Source organism: Diabrotica virgifera, chromosome 6, assembly GCF_917563875.1.
Source record: "Diabrotica virgifera virgifera chromosome 6, PGI_DIABVI_V3a".
NCBI lineage: Eukaryota > Metazoa > Arthropoda > Insecta > Coleoptera > Chrysomelidae > Diabrotica > Diabrotica virgifera.
This window is the reverse complement of record NC_065448.1, coordinates 247,543,578-247,568,796: the sequence shown is the minus strand read 5'-3', so window position 1 is coordinate 247,568,796 and position 25,219 is coordinate 247,543,578. Positions and strand designations below refer to the sequence as shown.

Here is a 25,219-nt window from a genome sequence, read left to right as displayed (position 1 = left end):
ATCCGCCATGTTTTACTGTAGCGCCTTATGGGAAAACATGGCGGATACGATGCGTATCGAGTGTACGTAATCCGGGCCCAGGTTCCAGCTGTAGATGAGGTCGATGACATATGGATGACATACATCTCCACAAAGAACTGTCACTGTCATTTTTTAGTTGCTTGAAAAGGAGTTGAAAAATTTTGATTTTTTTGAATTTTTTAGCAGGTGGCCAGTGATTGATGATTTTGAAATATTTATTGAACAATAGCCGAAATGAAGCAAACAATAAAAATATCCCAAACTATTATAGATGTAAGATCTAACTTAAACTTCAATAAACCTGTTTATTTTTTTTAATGTTGTTTTAGAGATTAGGACGTACCCCTAACAGCTGTGATGGTAATTTGTATGGAATTTCCCATCAAAATGATTTGTTTATCCTGGTTTTACAGGCAGATTCAGAAAACGAAATTGATTTCTCTAGTTTCCTTCCCACAGGAATTGAATTGTGCGGCCGTTTTCAAAAAGCCGAGATTACCGACTTAAATATACAAATTCCAGCTCAATCAGTATTAGTTACAAGTAGTATTGGCAAAGAAAATAACGTGAATCTTTACCAAGAACAAAATGGAAAGCTCAATAAATCTGAATATCAAATCATCACTGAACAGGAGATTAATAGCACATTTTTATTTATTAGACTGAAAGGTAATTATGTTATAACTATTTCATAAAGGTAGTTTGATTTAAGTGCCATCTACCAATTGGAGGTTGGATATCATCATCACTATCTTTACTCTATCTACAGCTTCTCTGAGGAGTTCTATGGAATTGCATTTAAACCAGTTCCTAAAATTTTTTAACTATGACACTCTCCTTCCTGCTTTTATATTTCCCTGAATTATCTGTCTTAGCATTTCATAGGGCTGTCCCCTCATTACGTGTCCCAGATATTGTAACTATCTTATTTTTATTATGTTTATTATTTTGTATTCTTTGTCCATTTTTCGCAATACTTGCTTGTTCGATTTCTTCTGTGTCCATGCTACTCTAAGCATCCTTCTGTAACACCTCATTTCAAATGACTAGCTTATTTATGTGTTCTTGCTTCAATGTTCAGGTTTCAAGTGCATATTGTCTTTTTGAAAACACATAGCATCTCAGAGTCAGAGCTCTAAACACAGTATTTATTTATTTATTTATTTTATTTATCAACAGGCAATCACCCAATTAAAATACAGTGTAAACATTAATCACAGGAGATTTATAACCTAACCTAAAGTAAATTTAAAAATTTTAATCCTACAAACTAGGAACATTAAATAAATAACATTAACAAAAAATGTACAAAACACAAGGATATCAAGTTATCACGTACAGTTTTTAAGCTGAGCTTTAAATTCATTTGGAAAACTATAACAATCTAAACCCTCCGAATATTGGTTAGCAAACCTAGGTGTTCTGGACATGAAATAGTTGTGTCCGTAGTTAGTGCGATGGGGTCTAATGTAAAAAGGTTGATTTAGCCTCGTTTGTCTACTGGGAACATGGAGGCTAATTTTCTCCAGTAGTTGAGGACCAAAATTATTGGAGTGTAGTATATTATAAAACATTGTGAGATCCTTATGTATGCGTCGGATTTGGAGAGAGGTTATGTTGAGAGACTTTTCTATATTAGAATAGTTAATTTCATCAACCCTCATGCAACAAATCTTAAAAACGTGTGCTGAACTCTCTCAGTAGCTAAAATATGGGTGTTATAGTGTGGAGACCAAACACATGAACAGTAATCTAGGTGAGGTCTCACAAGTGAACAATACAATACTTTTATGGATGGGATATTAACAAGTCTTTCGCACAACGTTTGATAAACCCTAAAAGTTGAAGTGATTTTGAGACAATAGATGAGATATGGGGGATATAGGATAAGCTGTAATCGAGCACAACACCTAGGTATTTTATCTGAGATACAGAGTCTAAATGACAATCCTTAATAGTATAGATATGATTTGTAGGAGTTCTATTTCGACCAAAAACCATTAAGTGACACTTTTTAACGTTAAGTTCCATTCCTTTTGTTATCACACCAATAGCTCAACCGATCCAAGTCAGATTGTAATTTTTGATAGTTACCATCATTCTCGATTTTCAAATATAATTTTAAATCGTCAGCAAACATTAGGAAAAAAGCAAAGTGGAAACAAGAGGCAATATCATTAACATAGATATTGAATAGAAGGGGTCCAAGATGTGACCCTTGTGGCACTCCTGAAGGTACCCTAATTTCAAACGATTGAAAACCCGGAACACGTACTATTTGTATTCTTTCAGATAGGTAGGATAACAACCATTCTAAAAGTTCACCGTGGATACCCAGACCCCTCAACTTATCGATTAAAATCTTGTGATTTACCCGGTCAAATGCCTTTGTATAGTCTGTATATACAGCATGAACCTGGAAGCCACCTTCAAGAGATTCCACAAGGAAGTCGGTAAATGTCAATAAATTAAGTTCAGTGGAGCGGCTAGAGAGAAATCCAAATTGCTGGTCGATAAAACAGCATTTTAAACTTGCTGACAAATAGTCACAAACAAGACTCTCAAAAACTTTGGGAATACAACTCAGAATGCTAATTGGATGATAATTGTTCACTTGAGATTTATCTCCAGATTTTAGTATTGGGGTAATAAAGCTAGTTTTCCAGTAGGCTGGGAACATCCCTGTCTTTAATGACAGGTTAAAAATGTGAAAAAGAGGTCTAGAAAGTAAAAAGCTTAAGTGTTTAAGAAAAGAAGGTGGAAGACCATCTGGACCTGGCCCCTTGTTGCTATCCAAAATGGAAAGTTTTTCATATATAGATGAAATGGAAATGCCACATTGAGATATAGTAAATTGTGATAAGTTGATGTCACCAGAATCTAAAATATTATCCTGCAAAACACAATCTCTATCACTATAAGTTTTTGAAAAGTATTCAGCAAACAAATTAACAATTTCTGTACCACTAAAACCAGTGATATTATTATAGTGTACAACTGATGGTATGTTAGGTTTGCTATTTTTATTACTAACAAATTTCCAAGAATTTCTAATATTATCCCTGAGAGATGATTCAGTTAATGCAATGTAATCACGATAACATTGTTGTTTTAAAGCGTTTACATTGAGCCCTTAATGCAGAAAACTCATTAAAGAGAGTGGGAGATTTAGTTCTCAGATATTCTTTGTGAACTTTCTTTTTCTGAATAATTGTAACTTTGAGATCTGGAGAAAACCACAGCGGAAATTTCTTTGCTGAATACTTTTTAACAGGAACATAAAGATCAATTGTTAAGTATATAATATCGTAAAAAATACTGATCATGTCATCAAGAGACTTATTTTTAAACAAATTATCCCAATTAAATTGAGAAAGAAAACTTGTAACATCTAGGACGTTCATCGCATGGAAGTCTCTATAAAAAGCGTCACCAGTCAGTCCAGGGTTGTTAATACATGATACACACTTAAATTCAAAAGATATAGGTGGATGATGAATATCCAAAGGAAGTAGGACTATCTCTGCTGTAGATATCTTAGCTTCGCCATCGTCCATGAAAATCAGATCCAGCAAATTGTGTTGTGTGCATTTTTAACGGAGTTGACTTGATAAAGGTTATGGTATGAGCATGAAGCTGAAAGAATCTGTATGGATTCAACTTCACGAGGTGAAGCTCCTGTCAAAGGGGTACCCACTGAAGACATTCCATCCTTGGACCAGTTACAGTAAGGAAGGTTAAAGTCCCCAAGGATACAAAGCTTGTGATCCGGATTTTCATCGGATAGTTTCTCCACATTCTCCGTAAACTCCCAATATTTCTCTGGTTCACTTCGTGGTGGAAAATAAGCAGTAGCAATGATGATCTTATTGCTTCCAACTTCAATTTTAACAAACAAATGTTCAACACTGTTACATACTTGCTAACAAAACTGTGCTAGATATTGTTTTACGGACACCTATAAGCACCCCACCTCCACGAGAAAAAATGCTTGTTGATAAAGATCTATCCTTTCGGTGGATGTTGTACTCAAACATTTGTAGTTCAGAATTGTTAATGTCACTAGTCAACCATGTTTCATTTAGCACTATAATGTCGTATTGTGAGTATTCTCATAGAGTAGATTAAGTTTTGTTCGCAGACCTCTGACGTTCTGAAAATAAACAGGTATTGACGAAGTGGCTTCAACTTTTAAAAAGTAGTTCTAATCTAAGGTCTTTGTTACAGAGAATTGTTTTCATTTATACAAACGCATTTCTTGCTATTTCTATCCTGCCCCTTATTCCTGCTGTTTGATCATAATTTTCTGAAATCTAGGTTCCCAGATATTTGCATTCTTTTCTAGGATGCCAACTACAAATTATCTGGTAGTAATATTACATATAATGTGATTAAATAAATTTGTCAGTTTAGGCCGGATTTCTTAAAATTGCCAAGGCAGTCAATGTGTTAAAAGTAAAATTTTTGAATTATTTGTAAATTTGTTTACTTACGCCTATTATGTTATGAAACTAATAGGTACCTCTTCACATCAGCCTTCCATAGAATATGATTACAGCAATTCTAAAACGTTTGTATCATTTTTAGGTGAGGTTGTCCTAAAATCTGAATTTACCGTGCAAGCATTGAAGGATGCCTTCCAAATAATTAAGAAATCACTACCGTTGGATAGTGTTTTTGGTCTTTTAAAAAGCAATTTATTTCTCCAAGAACATGGCACAATAAATGCTGAGTCTAATAGTGCTATTAATGAATTTTACGAGGATGTAAACGGTGCAAATGATGAAGGCAGTAGAAAAAAGAATAAAGTTGTTAGTATAAAGCCAAGAGTTTTAGATTTTAATTATCTTCAACAGTTAACAAGAGATAAATCAATTGATAGTATAAAAGAACATGCTCCAATTGGGATTCTTAACAAAAGTAAGATTTAATTATAAATGATTTTAGAATATTTTATATTTTACTCTTTATCTATTAAGTTGTATCCACCACTCCATGTTGAGGGATGTAGTGTCACATAATATATGTTTCCTATGAAGTTAAATATAGCTTCTAATGTCTATTTTTTCATGAAAAAGTATATTTTTTCCATAATAACGTAAATTATGAATTTAATGTCCAAATTACTTTTACATTAATACATACAGGGCAGACATTGAAAAGTCATTCTTCTTCTTCACATGCCATATCAAAACTATCTGACATTGGCGATCACCATTAAGAAGGTTTCTCGATTTTCTGCAATATGGAATAATTGAGGGGGCCAGATGTAAAAGGGTTTAAGTGCAGTTTTGATAGGTCTGAGATAATCAGCTTCAAAGCTGTTTGAGTTGATAAATTCTAGGAGTCATTAACCTAAAATATATCTAGTGTACAATGTACTATAAAATGATAAAAATATAAGGGTATATTATTACCCTTACTATATCCTTCCTTCTTTTCAATTATTAAAAAAATGTACTTGAATCGGTACATGGTGTTGATAAATGTTACTGGTAAAACGGTTCAAGTGCAGATGTTAACTACACATTACTAATCATTTTTGCCCCAGCTGTTATCCACAGTGTAACTACAACTGGCACGTTGCATAATACTTAATTATTCTTCAAAATTGGTCACAAATCTAATATTTATTTACTTGAAATTAATCCTGTATTAATATGTGTTTACACATTACAGAATACTAAAAATAGTTTTGTGGTAAAATGGTTCAAGTGCACTTAAACCCGTTTATTACTATTTGTTTTTACAGAATACTAAAAATAGATTTGTGGTAAAACGGTTCAAGCGCACGGTTAAACCTGTTTACTACCAAAGCAAACTGCAATTGTTTTCATTGAATCAAATGTAATGGCAAAAGTTGGTGACTGTAGGGCGAAATATGCTTAAATCGTTTTACCACCAACTTCTAATACCATTTAAGTATGCGAGTCTGTACTTAGAGTATAATTTTAAAAAAGTGCTTTTAAAAGTGCCCTTTTACTTCTAATCCCCTCAATTGTCCTGCATTTGATAGCTTGAGTCCACTCACGAAAAAGTAACTTGTTTTCTTTCCACACTTCTACAGTCCTCTACTTTGCCTTTAAGGATCAGTTGTAGTATTCTATATTGATTTCCACTCACTATACGTCCCAGATAAGATATTTTCCGCTGTTTAACATTATTTCCTTAGTATTTCCTCATTCATTAGTTTTGCTTGCTGTTCAAGGTATTTTCAGCATTCCTCTATGAATCCACATTTCCAATGCTTCAATTCTGTTCATGTTCGATACTTTTAGTGTCCACATCTCCACCACACAAAAGTACAGACCAAACATAACACTTAACCATTATTTGTCTTAGTTCTAAACTGAGATGATTATTGTAAAGAAATGACTTCATTTTCATAAAAGTAGTTTTAGTCATTGCTATTCTGCATTTTATTATTTCTGTCTGGATCTAATTGGTCCCTTATGACAGTTTCCAAATAATAATTTTAATAAATCTTTAAAATAAACTGTTTTAAAATTTTTAGATCCCTTGACCATTATTGATACACTGTTACCACTAAATTGTATTTCTATGGTTCATGAACAAACTAAGACAAGTCAACTCTACGAAATTTTATTAAAAAGTACTGCAAATAGATTAAGTTTACTGGAAGAGAAAATTATTCAATTTGTAAAAAGTAATAGAAAATCTTTGACATTTCAACCATACCATTATTATCCTGAGGAATGCAAGCATTTTTTGACATTACTATATGCCAAGAGTCAGACAGATAAAGATACTGGTAAGTGATTATATTCTTTTTCTCATGAGCATCTTTCAGTGCGTCATAGTTTTTCGATTTCTTTCTAACGCATTAAATTGTATGTAACTGAAAAAAAGGCACGTCAGTGATTAGGGACCGTTCAAGTATTACGTAACGCAGGTTGGGGGGTCAAAAATCTTCAAAAATTGCGTTACGCAATAGTTAACGCCCATTAGAGTGCGTTACGTAGGGGGGGGGGGTCAAAAATCTTCAAAATTCGCGTTACGTAATAATTGAACGCTCCCTTACAGACATTTATAACATCTATTCTAGTTGTCGATAGATGGCGCTATAATTGAAAAAAAATTATTTACGAATTATATAATACATATATCTACGAATATAATCTATACAATTTATAAGACTATACAAATCAAAGAAAATACCATTTTATAAACGCAATAAACACAATTGATTTGTTTTTATGCCAAATTGCAAATAAAATGTGACAACTGTCAGATTTAACTAAAATGTCATGTTAGAATAAATGTTGTAAATGTGTATTATCACGGACTTACCTTTTTTCTAACATTTGTGAAGCACTGAAAAATACTCATGAAAAGGACCATAAAATAGGTTATAATGTGTACAGTTGTTCCAAAGAATCTGTGCACAAATGTAATGATTCATTTGGAAACAAGTTAAATCAGAACATTAAGTGAAATATACATCAGCATGTACTTTCAATGTACCTAATTATCAGGAAATGGCTATTATCCTGGTGGACGTATTTCATAAAGTTATTTTATTGAAGTGTTTGATCTTGTTTCGATATTGAGGAGATTGATGGACTCAACATTAAACATAGCTTGAACATCATACCGACTATTACTAATATAAAGATAAATATAGTACTGTAATACATTGTATGAATTTCTAGATGAATAAATTCTTCTTCTTCTGTAACCCAACAAAATATGTACTAATTCTGTGATGTAATATTGAAAGGTCATTTTATATATTTGGTTTTTATTTTAGAATCAGAACGAAAACTAATACACAAACAATTACTATTGGATTTGAATACTCCTAGGTTTAGAAGAGCAAATCAGTATTCATTTGATAAAAAATTGAATGGTCCATTGATTAATCCACACGAAGGAGTTAAAAACACTGATAATGGTTTGTATCTCTAAATTTTTCTAACAATAAAACACTGCAAACTTTGAAAACACTGAAGGGCTTCTTAAGTGATGTATTTTACTATGTGTCTGCACTTTAAAGTCTCTGAATAGGTTAGATTAGGAATAGGTTGAGAAGTGGAGAGCTGTTTGTCTCAAGTTGGTCATTCAGAATTACATCTATATTTTTTTAATTTAATAATTTCCATAGATTCTAATAAAGATAGCTCAAGGCCTTTATTTTGGATATGAAAAATTGGAAATCCTTCATTAAAAGAATGATTCTGATCTAGAAGGTGAATTATGTATGCAGAATCTATTATTAAAAGCTCTTTTGTGTTCTGCTATGTATTTGTCAAAGGTTCTGCCAGTTTTACCGATGTAAGTTTTTGGTCAGACACCCCATGTCAGTTTGTATACTCAGTGGCGTAACAAACTCCGTCGCCCCCCCCCCCCCGCAGAATTGGAAATGGGACCCTCTTTAAAAAATTACTAAATGCGACATGTGTAACAAATACCTATAATATGTGTTACAGCCCAGTCAATCAACGTAAAATATAGCGATACCATATAAAATAGTCAATATATTAAATCTCAGTAATTCTTCACACAAAGGTTTTCGCCAAACTGTGTATTCATTTTTAATGGACAACACATTCTATAGTATTGATGGATTTTTAAATTTTTAACATTTTTGCAACAACAGTTCTAAATTTTTATTTGTAACTTTTATTTCTTATTTATTTTATTGTAATCACTGTTTTATTTTAATCATAGGTATTTTTACTATATATTGTACTCTATTTAGTCCATTCTTTCACGGTTTTTGCTCTAAATTTTAAAGAACCGCTTGGATTGACATGAAATTTGGCAAACGTATAGCTTACATGTCAAAGAAAAAAAGTGATATTGTGCCGATGTGTGCTTTTGCCCTGGGGTGACTTTCACCCCCTCTTGGGGGTGAAAAAATATATGTCCAAAATAAGTCCGGAAATGGGTAAACTAACTAATTTTAAGTAACTTTTGTTCTATAGAGCTTTTTCGCCAAGTCAACACTTTTCGAGTTATTTGCGAATGAATATGTTCATTTTTCAACAAAAGAACCACATTTTTAGACGGTTTTTCGCAAATAACTCAAAAAGTAAGTATTTTTTCGAAAAAAACGTTCTTAGCAAAAATATAGCCTATAAAAAAGTAAAAAAATGGTGTACGCTTTAGGTCTCTCGATCTCGTAGAACTAGAGTTATAGCCAATGAAAAATAGATTCATATTCACCAAATTTCAAATAGAATATTTCGACGTGAAATATCGAAAAAATTACGCACTTTTTGGGGAAAACCCATTATAACTTTTTTAAAGTGTTTAAAAAAGCTTTATTTCTGTTTTTACAAAAAGTTTCTAGCATTAAATTTAAGCAAGTTACGCTAAAAAATAAAGTTGGTCCCTTTTGTTTTTGCAAAAAAAAATCAGGAAGACCAACCCCTAATTAGCAACTTAAATGAAATTAATCGTTACCACTCCACAAATTATTTTACTTATGTTGTGTTTATATGATCTGTAAGTTTCATCGATTCAAAGTGCTTATTTTTGAAAAAATTTGGTTTCAAAGTAAAATTTTTAAAAATTAAAATTTTGAAAAATATGCTTTTTTTCAAAATAACTTAAAAATTGTTAGAGATACCAAAAATCTCGAAAAACAAAAAAAGTCAAATTTGCTTTTCTAAATATCATGTATTTTTTTGTTTTTCTGTTAGACAAAAATTGATTAAAATTTGGTGTTTCTAAATTTGTATTCATTCGTGATCAGTGACTCGTTCAACCCCTTTTAACTACAGCCGTTTCAATAATAAGGACTTTGAACCGATGAAACTTACAGATCATATAAACAATATATACACGAGTCAAGAAACTTGTGAAGTCGTTACGATTAAGTTCATTTAAGATGCTAATTAGGGGGTGATTTTCTCGATTTTTTTACCAAAACCAAAAGGGACTAACTTTATTTTGAGCGTAACTTGTTTAATTTTGATGCTTCAAATTTTTTTTATAAAACAAAAATGAAGCTTTTTTTAAACACTTTAAATAAGTTGTAATGAGTTTTCCTCGAAATGTGCTTCATTTTTGGTTATTTCACGTTAAAGTATTCCATTTGGAATTTGACGAATATGAACCTATTTTTCATTAGCTATAACTCTGCTTCTACTAGGTGTAGAGACGTGATGTATATACCATTTTTTAAAATTTTTTACAGGCTATATTTTTGCTAAGAATGTTTTTAGACAAAATGCTTACTATTTGAGTTATTTGCGAAAAACCGTCTAAAAGCGTGGTTATTTTGTTGAAAAAATGAACATTTTCACTGCCAAATAACTCGAAAAGTATTGACTTAGTGAAAAAACTCTTTAGAACAAAGGTTACTTAAAATTAGCCAGTTTATCCATTTCCTGACTTTCTTTGGACGAATATTTTTTCATCCTCAACGAGGGGGTGAAAACCACCTCCAGGGCAAAAGCACATATCGACACAATATCACTTTTTTTATTTGACTTGTTAGCTATGTGTATGCCAAATTTCATGACAATCCAAGCGGTTCTTTAAAATTTAGAGGTTTTGCAATATTTTACCGTTAAAGAACGGACTAATTGTACTAAAACTTTGACTAGTCCGACAAGATTTATACATTTTTTTTTGTAAGAATTGTGTAAACTTTGTGGATGAATAAATTATATCTATCTACCGTGTAATTTTCAGTGTCACCACCGAAGTGGTCAACTCAAGACTTTTCGAGTTATTTATGAGTAAAAATGTTTATTGTTCAACAAAAAAAAAACACGTTTTTAGGCAATTTTTCGCAAATAGTTCAAAGAGTAAGTATTCGATCTAAAAGAATATTGTTAACAAAAATGTATCTAGCTTATAAAAAAATGAAACAAAAATAAAGTCTATCGACTCGAGTAAAAGAAAACTTGTAGCTCATGAAAAGTTTTTCTTATTCGTCAAATTCCAAATCGAATATTTCAAAGTTCGGGGAAACTCATTAGAACTTTTTTAAAGTGTTTAAAATAAGCATCAAAACTAAGCCAGTTACGCTCAAAATACAGTTAATCCTATTTTTTGGTAAAAAATTGTGAAAATCTCCCCCTATTTAGCACCCCAAATGAAACTAATCATTATCGCCTTACAAATTACCTAACTTTTTTATACGACCTGTAAGTTTCACCGGTTCAAGGTGCTTATTTTTAAAAGGGTTCTAGTTGAAGGGCTTGAACTAGTCACTAATCACGAGTATATGCAAATTTTAAATAGACATGTCTTAACCAATTTTTGTCTTACAGAAAAACAAAATAAAGGCAAAATATTTATAAAAGCAAGACCTACTTACATTTCTTTACTCTTTGAGATTTTTTGTATCACTAATACTTTTTAAGTTATTTTGAAAAAAAGACATTTTTCCAAAATAAAAAAACTTAAAATTTTTTCAAAAATAAGAACTTGGAACCAGTCAAACTTACAGATCATATAAACAATAAATATTTGAAGTAAATGGTAAAGCGCTAATGATAAATTTTATTTGGGGTGCGAAATAGGGGCAGATTTTCACAATTTTTTTTTTACCAAAAAAGAGGCCAACTTTATTTTGAGCGTAACTCGTATAGTTTTAGTGCTAGAAACTTTTATAAAAAATAAAAATAAAGTTTTTTTTTTGAAACATTTAAAAAAAGGTTTTAAGAGTTTTTCCCGAAAATTGCTTCATTTTTTGATTATTTCAGGTTGAAATATTCGATTTGGAATTGGACAAATAAGAATAATTTTTCATGAGCTTCAACTGAGCTTTTACTGTGTTCAAGACTTCATGAATACACCATTTTTTGTATCTTATAAGCTACATTTTTGCTACAAATATTTTTTCGATATCTAATATTTAATTCGATAAATACTTATTTTTTTATTTTATTTGTGAAAAACCCGTCTGAAAACGTTTTTTTTTTTGAAAAATAAACATTTTCACTCGCAAATGACTTAAACAGTATTAGCATAGATAAAGAAACTCTATAGAACAAAAGTTGCTTATAATTAGTCAATTTATACATTTCCGGACTTATTTGAAGCGTATGTTTTTCACCCCAAGGAGGGGTGTCACCCCCGAAGTAAAAGCAACCAACGGCATAAATCCAACTTTGAAGTGGAGTGTAACTAGAACCTAAATCCAAATTGTCAAGCAAATACATTTACTGAGCTATTGGTGTATTCATGCATTGTTTATGACAGCTTACATTTTTCATCTTTATTGGTATAGAATAAAATAGAATAAAAATTACTAAATGATTACATTTGTATTATTCTATGAGATGAACAACTTTCTTCGTACACTATCTACTATAGCGAATATATCTACAATTTTATTAATTCGGATGGACAACTCCATTTTCAATACTGCACTGCTTAAAAAAGATGTATGCAAATAATATAACAACATATTTTTACATATATTAGACAACAAGAAGGGCCCTTGACATATTGGGGTCCCCCGTAAGCTTCATGCTGCGGGGGCCTCTGTTACACCTCTGGACAATTGTATCGAAATACTAAACGTAGGTAAAGATTAAAGAGAAAACCCATTTCTAGATTTAAAAATATTGTTCTAAAATTCGGCAAATTGCAATTCTCAAATCTTTCAATAGTCACGTACGAAGCATTATAATAGTTTATTGTCGTTACCATAAAATTTCGGTAGGCCGGAAGGGATTAAGTTTCTAGATATTATGAGATGATTCACTTGGCAAATACGTCTATTTAGAAATTTACGTTTTTAATTTTAAACACACAACGTAAAATAATATAACAATAACAGATTTTTACATAATATCAGATGGCAAGATGGAGCCCCTAAGCGATTGGGGCCCCCCAGCAAGCTTCACGCTGCGGGGGCCTCTGTTACGCCTCTGTGTATACTATACACTACTCTTTAGTTGCGTTTTCATTTGGATCTTATTGTTCTTAGGGCCGGTACTTTATGTCTCGATTAAGGGGACCTCTTTAGGGTCTCTCGCGTTGTAATAAATGCAATTATAATTATTATTATGCTTATTTATAATTATAATAATAATTGTAATTGCGTTTATTACAACGCAATAGACCCTAAGAGGTCCCGATTAAACCCCAGTTAGCTAACCGAGGTTTAATCTAGAGAAAGTACCGGGCCTTAATGTATTTGCTTAAGTTGTTGTTTGTTTTGAAAGCAGATGTTAGTGTTAAGAAGAGCCGTATTTTCAATAACTATATTATTGCAAGCAAATTTAGTGTATTTAAATATTTATGCATGATTAGGTAGTTAGTTATACAGCTTAGTTATACTGATATTTTTTCTTGTTGTAGGTGGTACCATTGCATTAGTTAAAGGCAAATATGAGTACTACCACTATTGTCAAAACAACATGGACGACAACGGTTGGGGATGTGCTTATCGCTCCTTACAAACTCTAGCTTCCTGGTTCAAACTGCAGGGGTATGTTGATAGGGACGTGCCCACTTATCAGGAAATACAGCAATGTTTGGTAGATATTAGAGATAAACCTTCTAGCTTTGTTGGGTCCAGACAGTGGATTGGATCTACCGAAGTGAATTTTGTATTAAATACATTATTAGGTGTTCAAAATAAAATTGTCTATGTTAGTAATGGTGAAGATATGGCTTCTCAAGGTCCTGAATTGCTTAATCATTTTCAGAATTATGGATCTCCCATAATGATAGGTTTGTACATTTTAATTTACTAACATCACTTAAGAGGATGGGTACGTAGTTTCTGTTCCAATGCTATTTAAATGTGATTCATTTTTTTTTCCAATTCTGAGAAAACTAATAAGTATTTTTGAAAAATTTACACGCAGAATGAAAGATTACGTTATTAGCGAGGGCCGAAAGTCCCTGAGAACTTCTTTAATGTTTATTTTAATAAGCTACAGAAGTGAAAAACTAAGAAAATTTAGTGTGATTTTTAATTTCAAATATCTCATTCAAATTTTATTTATTCTAAGGGACTTTTGGCGCTCGGTAATAATTTAGTCTTTCATTCTGCGTTTAAATTTTTCAAAAATATTTATTGGTTTTTTCAGGATTCGAAAAAAATGAACACAATGCCGTGGTAATATTTTCCAAATCTATCTTTGCCATACAACGCACTCAGTCGAATAGAATATTGTCAACATATTGTCAGTCAGACAGTGACATTTTTAAATATTTGACATGGCATCGGGAATATTTTTGAGTTGCTGATTAAATAATATTGATAGTGTATTTTTGATAAATAATTGATTTAAGACGTGAACTTAATAAAACATTATTTATTGTTTATTATTTATGGAAGATCCAAGCAGAGAATACACAAGGATATATTCAGTGATCCAAGTATTTTGTTGTTAAAGATGTTCAAAATTGTAAGCGTTTCATAGTAAAAATATATTATTAAAAAATCACTTTATCACTTTTCCTCTTTTCTCGATTGAGTATTAGTTTTTGTTGTACATATAAATTATTACAATCACTGAATACATAGTTGGTGAATAAATTATCATATTAATTAACTGAATTAATAAGTAAGGCAATTAATTATACAAGTAACAGTTATCCAAGAACATTCAAAAGCCATCTCTTTAAAGTTAATGATGACATTGTCAAGTAAAGTTTACATATCGATACCAGTGAGAATTTTCCTACACGTAATTTGCCGTGTAAAGACAGAAAAAGTAGGGATAGCCGTAAAATATTTGCGAATTATATACTAGTAATATACTAGAAATACTAACATCTCTTATATCGTGGGCATACTGCAAAAACTGACCAAGTCAAATATCATGGTTTCGAGATAATCGATGTTGAATACTCTGTAATTGTTTGTTAATTTTTTTTAACCATTTTAAAAGTATATGTATTTTTTCTTTCCAGGTATTAAATGGTTGAAGTTAGTGATTCTAAATAGCTCTAAAAATCGCAATAACCTTTTCGTTTTTCGAAAAAAAAATTGACTTGGTCACTTTTTGATGTAGAAATTTGCTCAAATTTAAATCGTGGTCACAAAAAGATGGTTATTGGTCAATAATAAAACGCAAAGAAAATACTTTATTTATTTATTTATTTACAGTGTAAGGCTGAAGTTTCAAATAAAAACATTTTTAAATTGGAAAATAATAACAAAAATGTAAAAGTTTCTCTACTAGAATTAATCTGAATCCGAATAGGAGAAGTTGAACTAATCTGAATCCGAATCGGACGATACTGATGGCTCTGGAGCAACATATTTCCACTCTCTGATGGTATTTACTGGTACCCAAGGATGGAATTCAGAGGGAGTTGTTCCTGTCTTACACAATTTTAGAAGATCCTGCTTTTTTAGTTTAGAAATAGGAATTTCTTTGGAGTATAATAGTAGTTGAATCTTTTATAGGATTTATAACTCGTTTAGTATGTCCAACTACATTGAATATAAGAAACTCTGGATCACTATAGTTGTACTTAAATAATATATTGCGGTTTATCTGCTTCATATCGTATACACTTAATTTTTAACCAATTAACACGATTTAAGTTTTCGTCAGTGGTTCTATTTTTAAGAATATTAGCAGCTAGGGTATTTACATATATCAAGAAAATCATTATACCTTAATTCCTGTAGATTATATGAATCACTTTTTTTGCTTCGGCCCGTCTAAAAATGTGTAACCAATCATGCATAGTACTGGAACATTATTTTTAGCATTTTTTATGGCACTGTGCATGTAATCTACTTCCATGTAAGAATGCCCAGATTAAAAAAAAATATGCTGCACAATACTTAAATTGATGTTTTATACGTTAAAATTAAAGATATTAATATCTATTTTTCCAACACGTCGCACCTTTAATAAAAAAGCGAAATAACTCAAAATTCATGGTTTTCGAGATTTAATCATGAAGTGAAATAACTAGACGAGAAGAACCTGTTCCGTTTAACAGCCAGGTTAAAATGATGAAAATGAGAGAGATAAATGATTTTCCCGCTCTTTTTTACTAACGCCTTTGTACAAAACGGTACTCGTAAAGTGGTGGAATTCAGTTATACTCCGGCTGTGTTTGGAGGTAAGTTATCCGGTATTTTCAAAGAAAGTGATACAATACGAAACAATTCTGTGTTTTACTAACGAGTAAGTATATTATTTGCTGTCGCTTTTTAGAAAAGTGTATTCTTTCAGATTTATTTCACTTTATTAGAAAACTAGTTGAAGATTTGTTAGTTCATTTATGAGTTAGTTCATTTTAGTAGAAATTATTTCTTATTATGTGCCGTATTATTTAAAATTTATGCAGTTTCTAATTAAAAATTTAAAAAATTACTAAAGTACAATAAGTAATATTTCAATATTCTACTATTATTTTGTTAGATAGGTAGTTAGAAACCTTCACGTTTTTGACTTGTTTCACTTTATTATAAAATCAACAATAATTATTGTAATAGTAATACTTTTAATATGCAATGGTTTGATGTTTGCATTGATACTTATGTCCTTATTTTTTGATAATCCAATTTAATTAGATTCTTGTTGACTATCAGCTTCTTGTCTAACTAACCGGTATAATATTTATACTCTTGTTTTAGAGTGGCGTCTTCTAGTCTAGAGCACAAAAATACTTGGATTAGTAGCGAAAAATTCCTCATTGGATAATAATTCCATCAATGAAAAACCCGTTAATAATAAATGTGAAACTAGTAAGAAGTAAGTTTCAATTTGTATTACTTTAATATATGTATAAATACACATTTTTTTATTATAAACTAAGGCTTTTACTTGTTTCTATCAAACAGTAATAGTATCTTACGTAATAATAGTAAACTTACGTATCTATGTCAAAAAATACAAAAAAAAACTATCCCCGCTCGTTGTCTGAAAGAGCCATCCATGTACCGAAAAGTGCAGACTTAAGTGCTCCGATAATCAGGGCCGTCTTAACCCGGGGGTGCAAGGGGTGCGAGGCACCCGGGCGCCAAGTCCAAGGGGCGCAAGCTGAAAACTTGCTAGGCTCAAACTTGCGCTTTTTGTCCTTAAAAAAACTACAAATAACAAAAACATACAAGTGCACTTTCGATATTTTTTACAAAGGCTATTAATGCTTACTACACCTACGATATGGAAATGAAATATGAAACCCATTTAGATTATTCCAACAATAATTTCAAAAAGGTGACGCGTACACTATTTTGACCAATATTGAATGTAGAGTGACAATGAATCACCGTCTTGTAAGATTTGAAATGTTGAGGGAACATAATTATAATTTTTCTTTCATGGAAAGTCCGAAGAAAACTTAAAAAACAACACAATGTTTAAATTTACAAAAAAAAAAAAAACTAGCGCTTGGAAGTAGATCTGATATAGATGGTGATGATCTATTCCATGAGTTAGAATTGTTAATACCAATATTTTTTTTTAAATATAGACACAACTCCACTCGATAATTTTAAATTACGTATATTCTAAAATAATTTACTCTCCGATTCCCAAATATTTCTACATTCTAAGGATATACTTAACACTTCCAGATAAATAGCTGAAGGAGAAAGGTCTTTTTCTAAACTTAAATTGATCAAAAATATTTTTCTTTAATAACTACCTATAGAAAAGAAAGTAAAAATAGATATCACCGAAGCAATAAAAAATTTGCCAACTTAAAAGCTAGAAAAGTTGACTTTGATATACTTTAAAAAATATGGTATAGTTATAAGATTGATCTTTTTTGAATATTGAAACCATGTTTTTAATATACAAGGTGGGCCAAAGAAAACAGTCCAGCTCGATATTTGGCAGTAGTTATTAGATTTTAAGGAAATGCAGAAACATTTCGATTTTTGTTTTTATATTGCCATTTTTTGGCATATACTTCCTACTAGTGACGTCATCCATCTGAGCGTGACGACGTAATCGATCATTTTTTAAATGGGAATAGGGGTCGTGCGTAGCTTATTTGAAAGAGTGTCCAATCCCTATTCAGTAATATAAATATTAATATCATATTTATATAGGGTGGCCAAAAAAATAATTTTTGAATTAAATTAATTGACGCAAAAGGAAGAATATATGTAATTTATTTAACTCAAAATACATTGTACTGCTGTCAGAAAATAGAAACAAAAAATGTTTATTTCACAAATAAACATTTCTTTTCGCTTAAATGAAATCTCAAACAGCTTCCCACCTACCTCTTGGCAGTTTGAACATTTAATTTAAGCGAAAAGCAATGTTTTGCCAAATAAACATGCAATAGAATGTATTTTAAGTTAAATAAATTACATAGATTCTTCTTTTTCTGCCAATTAATTTAATTTAAAAATTATTATTTTGTCCAACCCTGTATAAATAAAGATATTAATGATTATATTGCTGAATAGAGAATTGAACATCACTTCAAATGAGCTACCACACGCGACCCCTATTTCCATTTAAAAAAATCATCGATTACGTCATCACGCCCAGATGAATGACGTCACTAGTATGAAATGTGTATAAAAAAATTGTAATTTAAAAATAAAATTGACCTGTTTCGGAATTTCCTTAAAATCTAATAACTACTGCCAAATATCGAGGTGGACTGTTTTCTTTGGTCCACCCTGTATAAATAAAGAAAGCGAACAAAATTATGTAGTTTTAATTTTAGCGTACCTATAACCTATATAATCTTCTGACAAAAGGGGGCGCAAAGATGAGTCTTGCACCCCGGCGCGGTGTATGGTTAAGACGGCCCTGCCGATAATATCAATACAGCAAACACATATATGGTATTTTTTGCAAGTTCTGGGAATTGGGCAGTTTGCTAAAGCAAAGAGCATACATAAATTCTTGTATGGATGATATTCAACCTAAGTACAGGTACACAAACGCTGAGAATTCTAGGCGCTGCAACCAGGCTTTCCATTTTGTTATAAGTAAATGATGTCAAAATTAGAGTGTGCAAAACATTTTTTAAATCAACTTTAGATATTTCTGACCGCATGATTTTTACAATACAGACTAAGATTGATGCCAATGGTTTTGCACTGGATGATTTAAGAGGAAAACATGGCAAGCACAGAAAAAATGATCCCGAACTGATAACCGCCATCAAGGGGCATATTAATTCTATACCAAGGGTTGAATCTCACTGCCTACGCGTTTCTACTTCAAGAGAATACATAGAAGGAAACAAAACCATTAAAGATTTATACAATGATTTTAAATTAGAACAAGAGCGGAACAATAAAGAAATTGGTACATATATTACCTATTATAAAATATTTACTACTGAATTTAATATCGCTTTCTTCCAACCAAAAAAAAAAGATCAATGCGATCTGTGTAATACCTACAACAATTCCAATGTTAATGAAAATAAAGACCTGGAGCAAAAATGTAAATCAAATTTAGAAGAAAAAAAAACTGGAGTAGGGCTGAGAAATTAAATGACCGAAACAAAGTCAGCCAAAATGTAAGAGTGTGCTGCAATGTCATACAGGTCAGTCTTCTTCATTTTATTATAAATCAAAACTGAACTGTTACAATTTAACGGTGTCGGAACTGACAGAAAGAATCTAAGCAGGCATATAAAATGTACACTGTTATTTTTTATCTAAATGTGATGCAAAACGAGGCTCCATAGAAATCGGTTCTTGCATATGGGCCTATTTAAAAAATATAAGTGAAGAGGGCAATGGTGAAAAAGAAGTCATATTCTATTCAGACAATTGCTGTGGACCAAAACAAAAATAAGTATATAACGTCGCTATATTTATTCGCTGTGCACACGTTAAAAATTAAGAGAATTACAAATAAATTTTTAATAAGGGGCCACAGTCAGAACGAAGCCGATAGTGTGCACAGTCTTATTGAGAAAGAAGTTAAAAAGAGCTTGAAATCTGGATCTATTTACACTCCAGACCAATATGTAACTTTAACAAGGAATGCTAGAAAATCGAACCCATCTTTAATTGTGCACGAGATGAATTACCAATCATTTTATGATTTAAAAGGTTTGCAAGAAGAATTGGGGTATAACTTTACGATTAATACTGAGGGAGAAAATGTTAACTGAAACGAAATCAAAGCAATACAAGTGAACAAAGATAATCCTACATATTTTTTTATAAGACATCATACAAGGATGAGACTTATAAACAGGTAGATGTAAGGAACAAAGGAAAAAAAAATAGGATCAATAACGGAAATAGAACTCAAACCCGCCTATAAAGAAAAACAAAAATTGAGTACAAACAAACGGAAAGATTTGCAAGCATTGCTATCTAAAGGATTGATTCCTTCTTTTTACTCCCAATTTTGTAATTCAATAATTTAATCGTTTTTTTAATTCATAGTTCTAAGATAAACGTTGTGCCATATTTGAGAGTAGCCACACAAGTTTCTTGAAACAATCTATTTTATATTTTCGGTTTATTTTTAAAATGTACCTATTAACATCTTTTCATTGTATTATTATAGTGTTACTTATGTTTTAGCTTAATTTTGTAATCAGGCAATTTTGTTAATAAAGATAAATAAACGAATAATCAGTATTTTATTATAAAGAAAACGAAAATTCATTTTGTGTTTAAGAAAATATAGAAACAACTAGGATTAATTCAGTGTCAACTCAAAGTTTTTACATCAAAACTGCAACAAACCTAATTGTTTATTTTACATGACAGTTCATTTAGCAATAAAAGAGCATCATGTAGAATTATTTCATCGGCGCAGAATATATGTTTAATCATAAAGTGAAATAACTATAAACTATCAAAAGAACAACACATTTGCACCCTTAACAATAGACGAGAGGATTAGCATGTACTAAAATCTAAGAGCTTACTAATTAAACTCTCCACACCAACCTTTGGAATTCCTCTAACCCGTATGATTTTTGTGAAATTAATTTTTAACCTGTACTGTGCAAAACTTAAAAACTTTGACTGCAAATTTCCACAAACTGTGTTTATTGAGTTATTTCTTTTTTTTTTTAATAAAGGTGCGACGTGATCGTTCAACAAATAAACATACAACGTATACGTAAAAATAAAACATCAAAAAGTGACCAAGTCATAATATCCAATTGTCGCAGTTCAATGTTGACATGAATAAATATCAATCATATTTCATGCAAAAGTGACCAAGTCAACATGTTCATTTCTTCCAGTCTATTGATACGCATACCCAGACATAGACATTTGTATGTTATGCGTGTTGCGGGATCAAACCTTATAATTTTGCCTTGGGCATTTTTTCAGGTATTCGGTTACTTCTTTCGAGTGACTTGGTCACATAAACTAAAAATCGATAAAAATTGACTTGGTCAGTCTTTTCGGTATACCCACGATATGATCGTTCCACCTTTCTCTTCTATTTCTTACTCTCCATCTTACAACTCCATCGTATATCTACTAGCTCTGTCCATAGTGTCTTACCATCGATTTTTCATCTATGGTGTTTCTAACATTCTTCTTGTCATTTCTGTGTCAGGTCGTGTTTCTGCCGCGTATGTCATTATTGGTCTGATGACTGTTTTGTAAATTCTGCTTTTCATATTTCTTTGCTTTATTTTTTTCTCCATCTTGTTCATTCAAACGACCTACAGCTCTGTACGCTCTATTCACTTGATCTTCCACTTCTGTTTAGAGCTTTCCTAGTGCGATGCTTAAATATTTAAACTCAATTACAGTAGAGCGTCGATAATCCGAACTAATTGGTACAGAGGTAGTTCGGATTATTATCGAAGATATGTTTAAAATACATACAAAGCTCATAAACATAGTACATATTATGTACATATGTACATACGTTTTAGTTACAAGGAATAAAACACCTGCATAATAAACAAATTTAATATATTATTGTATGTATTTCTGCATAAACAAAACAACAAGAATGTGTGTGTACTTTGTACGCACGTAAGAAGTTATACTTCTACTACATATTATGTGATTTTTAAGACTATACCAAAAATTTAAAAAAATAAAAGAATAAAACGCACACAAACACATTGAAAAATGCCACAAAGAAAAAATGATTTCTGGACGATAATAATTGTTGGCAAAAATTTTAAATACGCATTTGCTGAAAAAAAAAATTATATAACAAATATACTTACAATCATAATATGCATAAAAAAATAAAAAAATAAAACTTGCATCGGGAATTGAACCCTTGAATTTCGTGCCGCTTTGACTCGTAATCGAAGCGTAGACTCACTCGTCCAACCGCACATTATTTATCATGTGGAAAAATACGGTAACTGAACGTTTTACTGTTTGACAATTGTTTTGAAAATTATGTAGTTTAAATTTTGTAGAAGAAAATATAAAAATATAACAAAACAGTAAGAAAACAATATATTAGATGAAGATTTCATTTCTTTCAGCGCATGTGTGATTTCAGAAATAAGTATTTTTGCTGAATATTCGGAGTTCGTTCTGTTCATTTGTTTTAATGCCCTTAAGTCTCTTTTCACGTTGGTAGTATGTGTTCGATCTCGTGGAGCTCTGGATAGAGATACTATATGGGAGGCAACCTTGTTAGGAGACATTTTAGACTCTCTGGATTCCAGCTGGTTAGCTCCTCCAATTTTCCGCAACAAGGACCATGCCTGCCGGCTTGATTTTTTGAAGTCAAGTTTTTCGACAGTCTTTATCCATTTTTGGCGTCTAGCTGTATCGATGTTGTGTAAAAGCTCATCGGCTATTTCTCGGTCACCACTTTCGAGAAACTTCGTGTATAAGTCTTCACATGTTTCAGTCCATCCAGGCACATATTCTTTGCGATACCCCCTAGGGATGGTTTTCTTGGCAGTGCTTATTACTGCGCCCACAAACCTCTCATAATGTTTGCTGGTTGGAGGGACCCAGCTCAAGGTCCGGTCTAGTTGTTCAGAGAACTTCTTCCAGTTTGCTTTTCTAAGATTCCACCTGGGTCGAGGATATGATCTAATTATTGGAATTGATATTCCGATGGTGATAAGCACCGGACGATGTTGAGTATGTGGGAAGTCTGCAAGGGCACTTCTCGCAGTTGTTAGTGGTCTGTCATTGGTATCTTTTGAGACAAAACATAGGTCTGGGTTATATTCTTTTCTCCATGCAGCTGATTTAAATGTTCCTCTGTCTTTGGCATCAAAAACTAGATATGTATTTTGCTCTTCGGACCATTCTACTAGTGCCTCCCCATTTTCATCATTCGTGGTGTACTTCCACATTTCGTGGTGGCTGTTGAAGTCGCCGATGTATATAGTAGGATGTGGATGAGTCTTTAGCACTTCTGGGTTCCATGTAGTGGCTGGAGGTTTGTATATGTTAACTACGGTAATATCTCCAATCTTGGTGACTACTTCATGTATATTATTTTCATTGGAAGCAGAAAGTAGGAAACCATTTTCTATATTGCAGCGAATGTAGGTTGCGACGCCGTAATGTTTATCATAGGTGGCTCCCAATAAATCGTAGCCAGGTATCTTTCCCCTTAAATCAAGCTGGACTTTGTCTTCAGTATGGGTCTCTTGTATGGCAACCAGGTCAATGTCGTTATCGTGTAGGATTTTTTGCAACACTTGGCATTTTGCCTGGCTTATGCCCTCGATGTTAAGGTGACAGACTCGGATACACGGTCCGAGATCTCTAGTCAGTTGGTTCTGAGAAGAACCTTTATTTGTTCCCATCGTATGTTTACGTATAGATAAGATTTCTGTTTGTGATCTGTGATGTTGGCAGGATATTGTTTTTATTTTTCGTTCGTCTGCCGCCAAATTTTTGCTAGTTCATTTAGCGTTACCCAGGGTGCACCACATGGAGGCGAACTAGCATTACACCCCAAAAAATTTCGTCGGTGACATTTTTATAACATTTATTCTAGTTATTCTAGTTGTCGATAGATGGCGCCATAATAAAAAAATATTTTTTTTTAATTAGATAATAATATTACAAATATAATCTGTATAATTTATAATAAAATAAGACTATACAAATCAAAGAAAATACCATTTTATAAATGCAAGAAACACATTTGATTTGTTTTTATTCCAAATTGAAAATAAAATGTGACAACTGTCAGATTTAACTAAAATGTCATGTTAGAATAAACGTCATAAATGTGTATTATCACGGACTTACCCTTTTTCCTATAATTTGTTACGCACTGAAAAATGATCATGAAAAGGACAATACTTTTTTATTATAATTCAATATTCAAATGTTTTAGGTGGAGGCGTTTTGGCTCACACAATTTTGGGAGTTGATTACAACCAACAGACCGGTGATATAAGATTTTTAATTCTCGATCCTCACTATACGGCAGGAGAAGATTTACATGTCATACAAAATAAGGGATGGTGTGGATGGAAAAACCTCTCATTTTGGAATAAAACGGCATACTACAATATGTGCTTACCGCTTGTTCCTAGAGAAGTTTAGATTTTCGGTTGGATTTATAAATTCGATCACACTGTTACATTTTTTTATGTCTATGTATAAAGAATAAAGCATTATCATTAAAATATTTTAGTAATTATTTTTTATGTCCATATTTATTTGTAAAATGTTAACCTCGAATAAAAAACAAACAGCCACATAAAATTCTCAGCAGAAATGTAGTTTCTTGCACAGAAGGACCAAAAAATGCTTAAACGTTTTGAGCGCAAAATCCCAAGAATATATGGAGGAATAAAAGAGCAAGGTGTTATAACTTGGAGTAGTGTTGGAAAATTCTCGAGAATGAAAAATCAGAGAATATTCTCGACATTGAGAATTTTCTGAGAATAAACCCTATGACGCACTTAGGGATATTGTTGAAGATGAAATAGGGTATTAAAAATCATGAAATTATGTATATACAAAATTATGAGACTAAACAACAGTGTTTTTATATTTATAAACAAAATACAAAAACAACAGAACACAAAATTTATTTGATAAAGAAATGAAAGTTTCTTCTTAACAACAAATAATACAAGTAATTGATGTGGTGATTTAATCAGAAAAACATGAGGCCTCAGGTTCAGAATCTATTTCTATCATTAGCTCATCTTGGTCATCTACATCTGACATTTCAATGTACTGATGAGAAGTTGTGGGATTTTATTTTTTACGCGTCGCCAGCTCAATCATGGATTGTTCTACGTCTAGAGTGGCATTTAGACGGGCTAGTTTTTGAAGAAATATGTTGCTGAAAATATATTTGGTATGTTTCTGGCAACATTACAGCCATCTAATGAAAATATCGCCGTTTGGCTGAGCCATGTGGCCGAC

At 31.7% G+C, this 25,219-nt stretch overlaps 1 protein-coding gene and 1 long non-coding RNA gene across 2 annotated transcripts; both read left to right on the top strand.

The window, feature by feature from the left end:
• The first annotated feature begins 89 nt into the window (after nt 1-89).
• LOC114338796 (ufm1-specific protease 2) lies at nt 90-24,468 on the top strand. Its single transcript, XM_050655099.1, has 7 exons — nt 90-294; nt 351-690; nt 4,609-4,941; nt 6,536-6,793; nt 7,793-7,936; nt 13,312-13,686; nt 24,174-24,468. The coding sequence occupies exons 1-7, from the start codon at nt 256-258 to the stop codon at nt 24,383-24,385; spliced, it is 1,701 nt and encodes a 566-aa protein (XP_050511056.1). The 5' UTR covers nt 90-255; the 3' UTR covers nt 24,386-24,468.
• Nucleotides 13,693-16,741, top strand: LOC126887507 (uncharacterized). The gene is made up of 2 exons (XR_007699093.1): nt 13,693-16,112; nt 16,565-16,741. It is a non-coding gene; the product is annotated as an uncharacterized LOC126887507 (long non-coding RNA).
• Nucleotides 24,469-25,219: the final 751 nt, after the last annotated feature.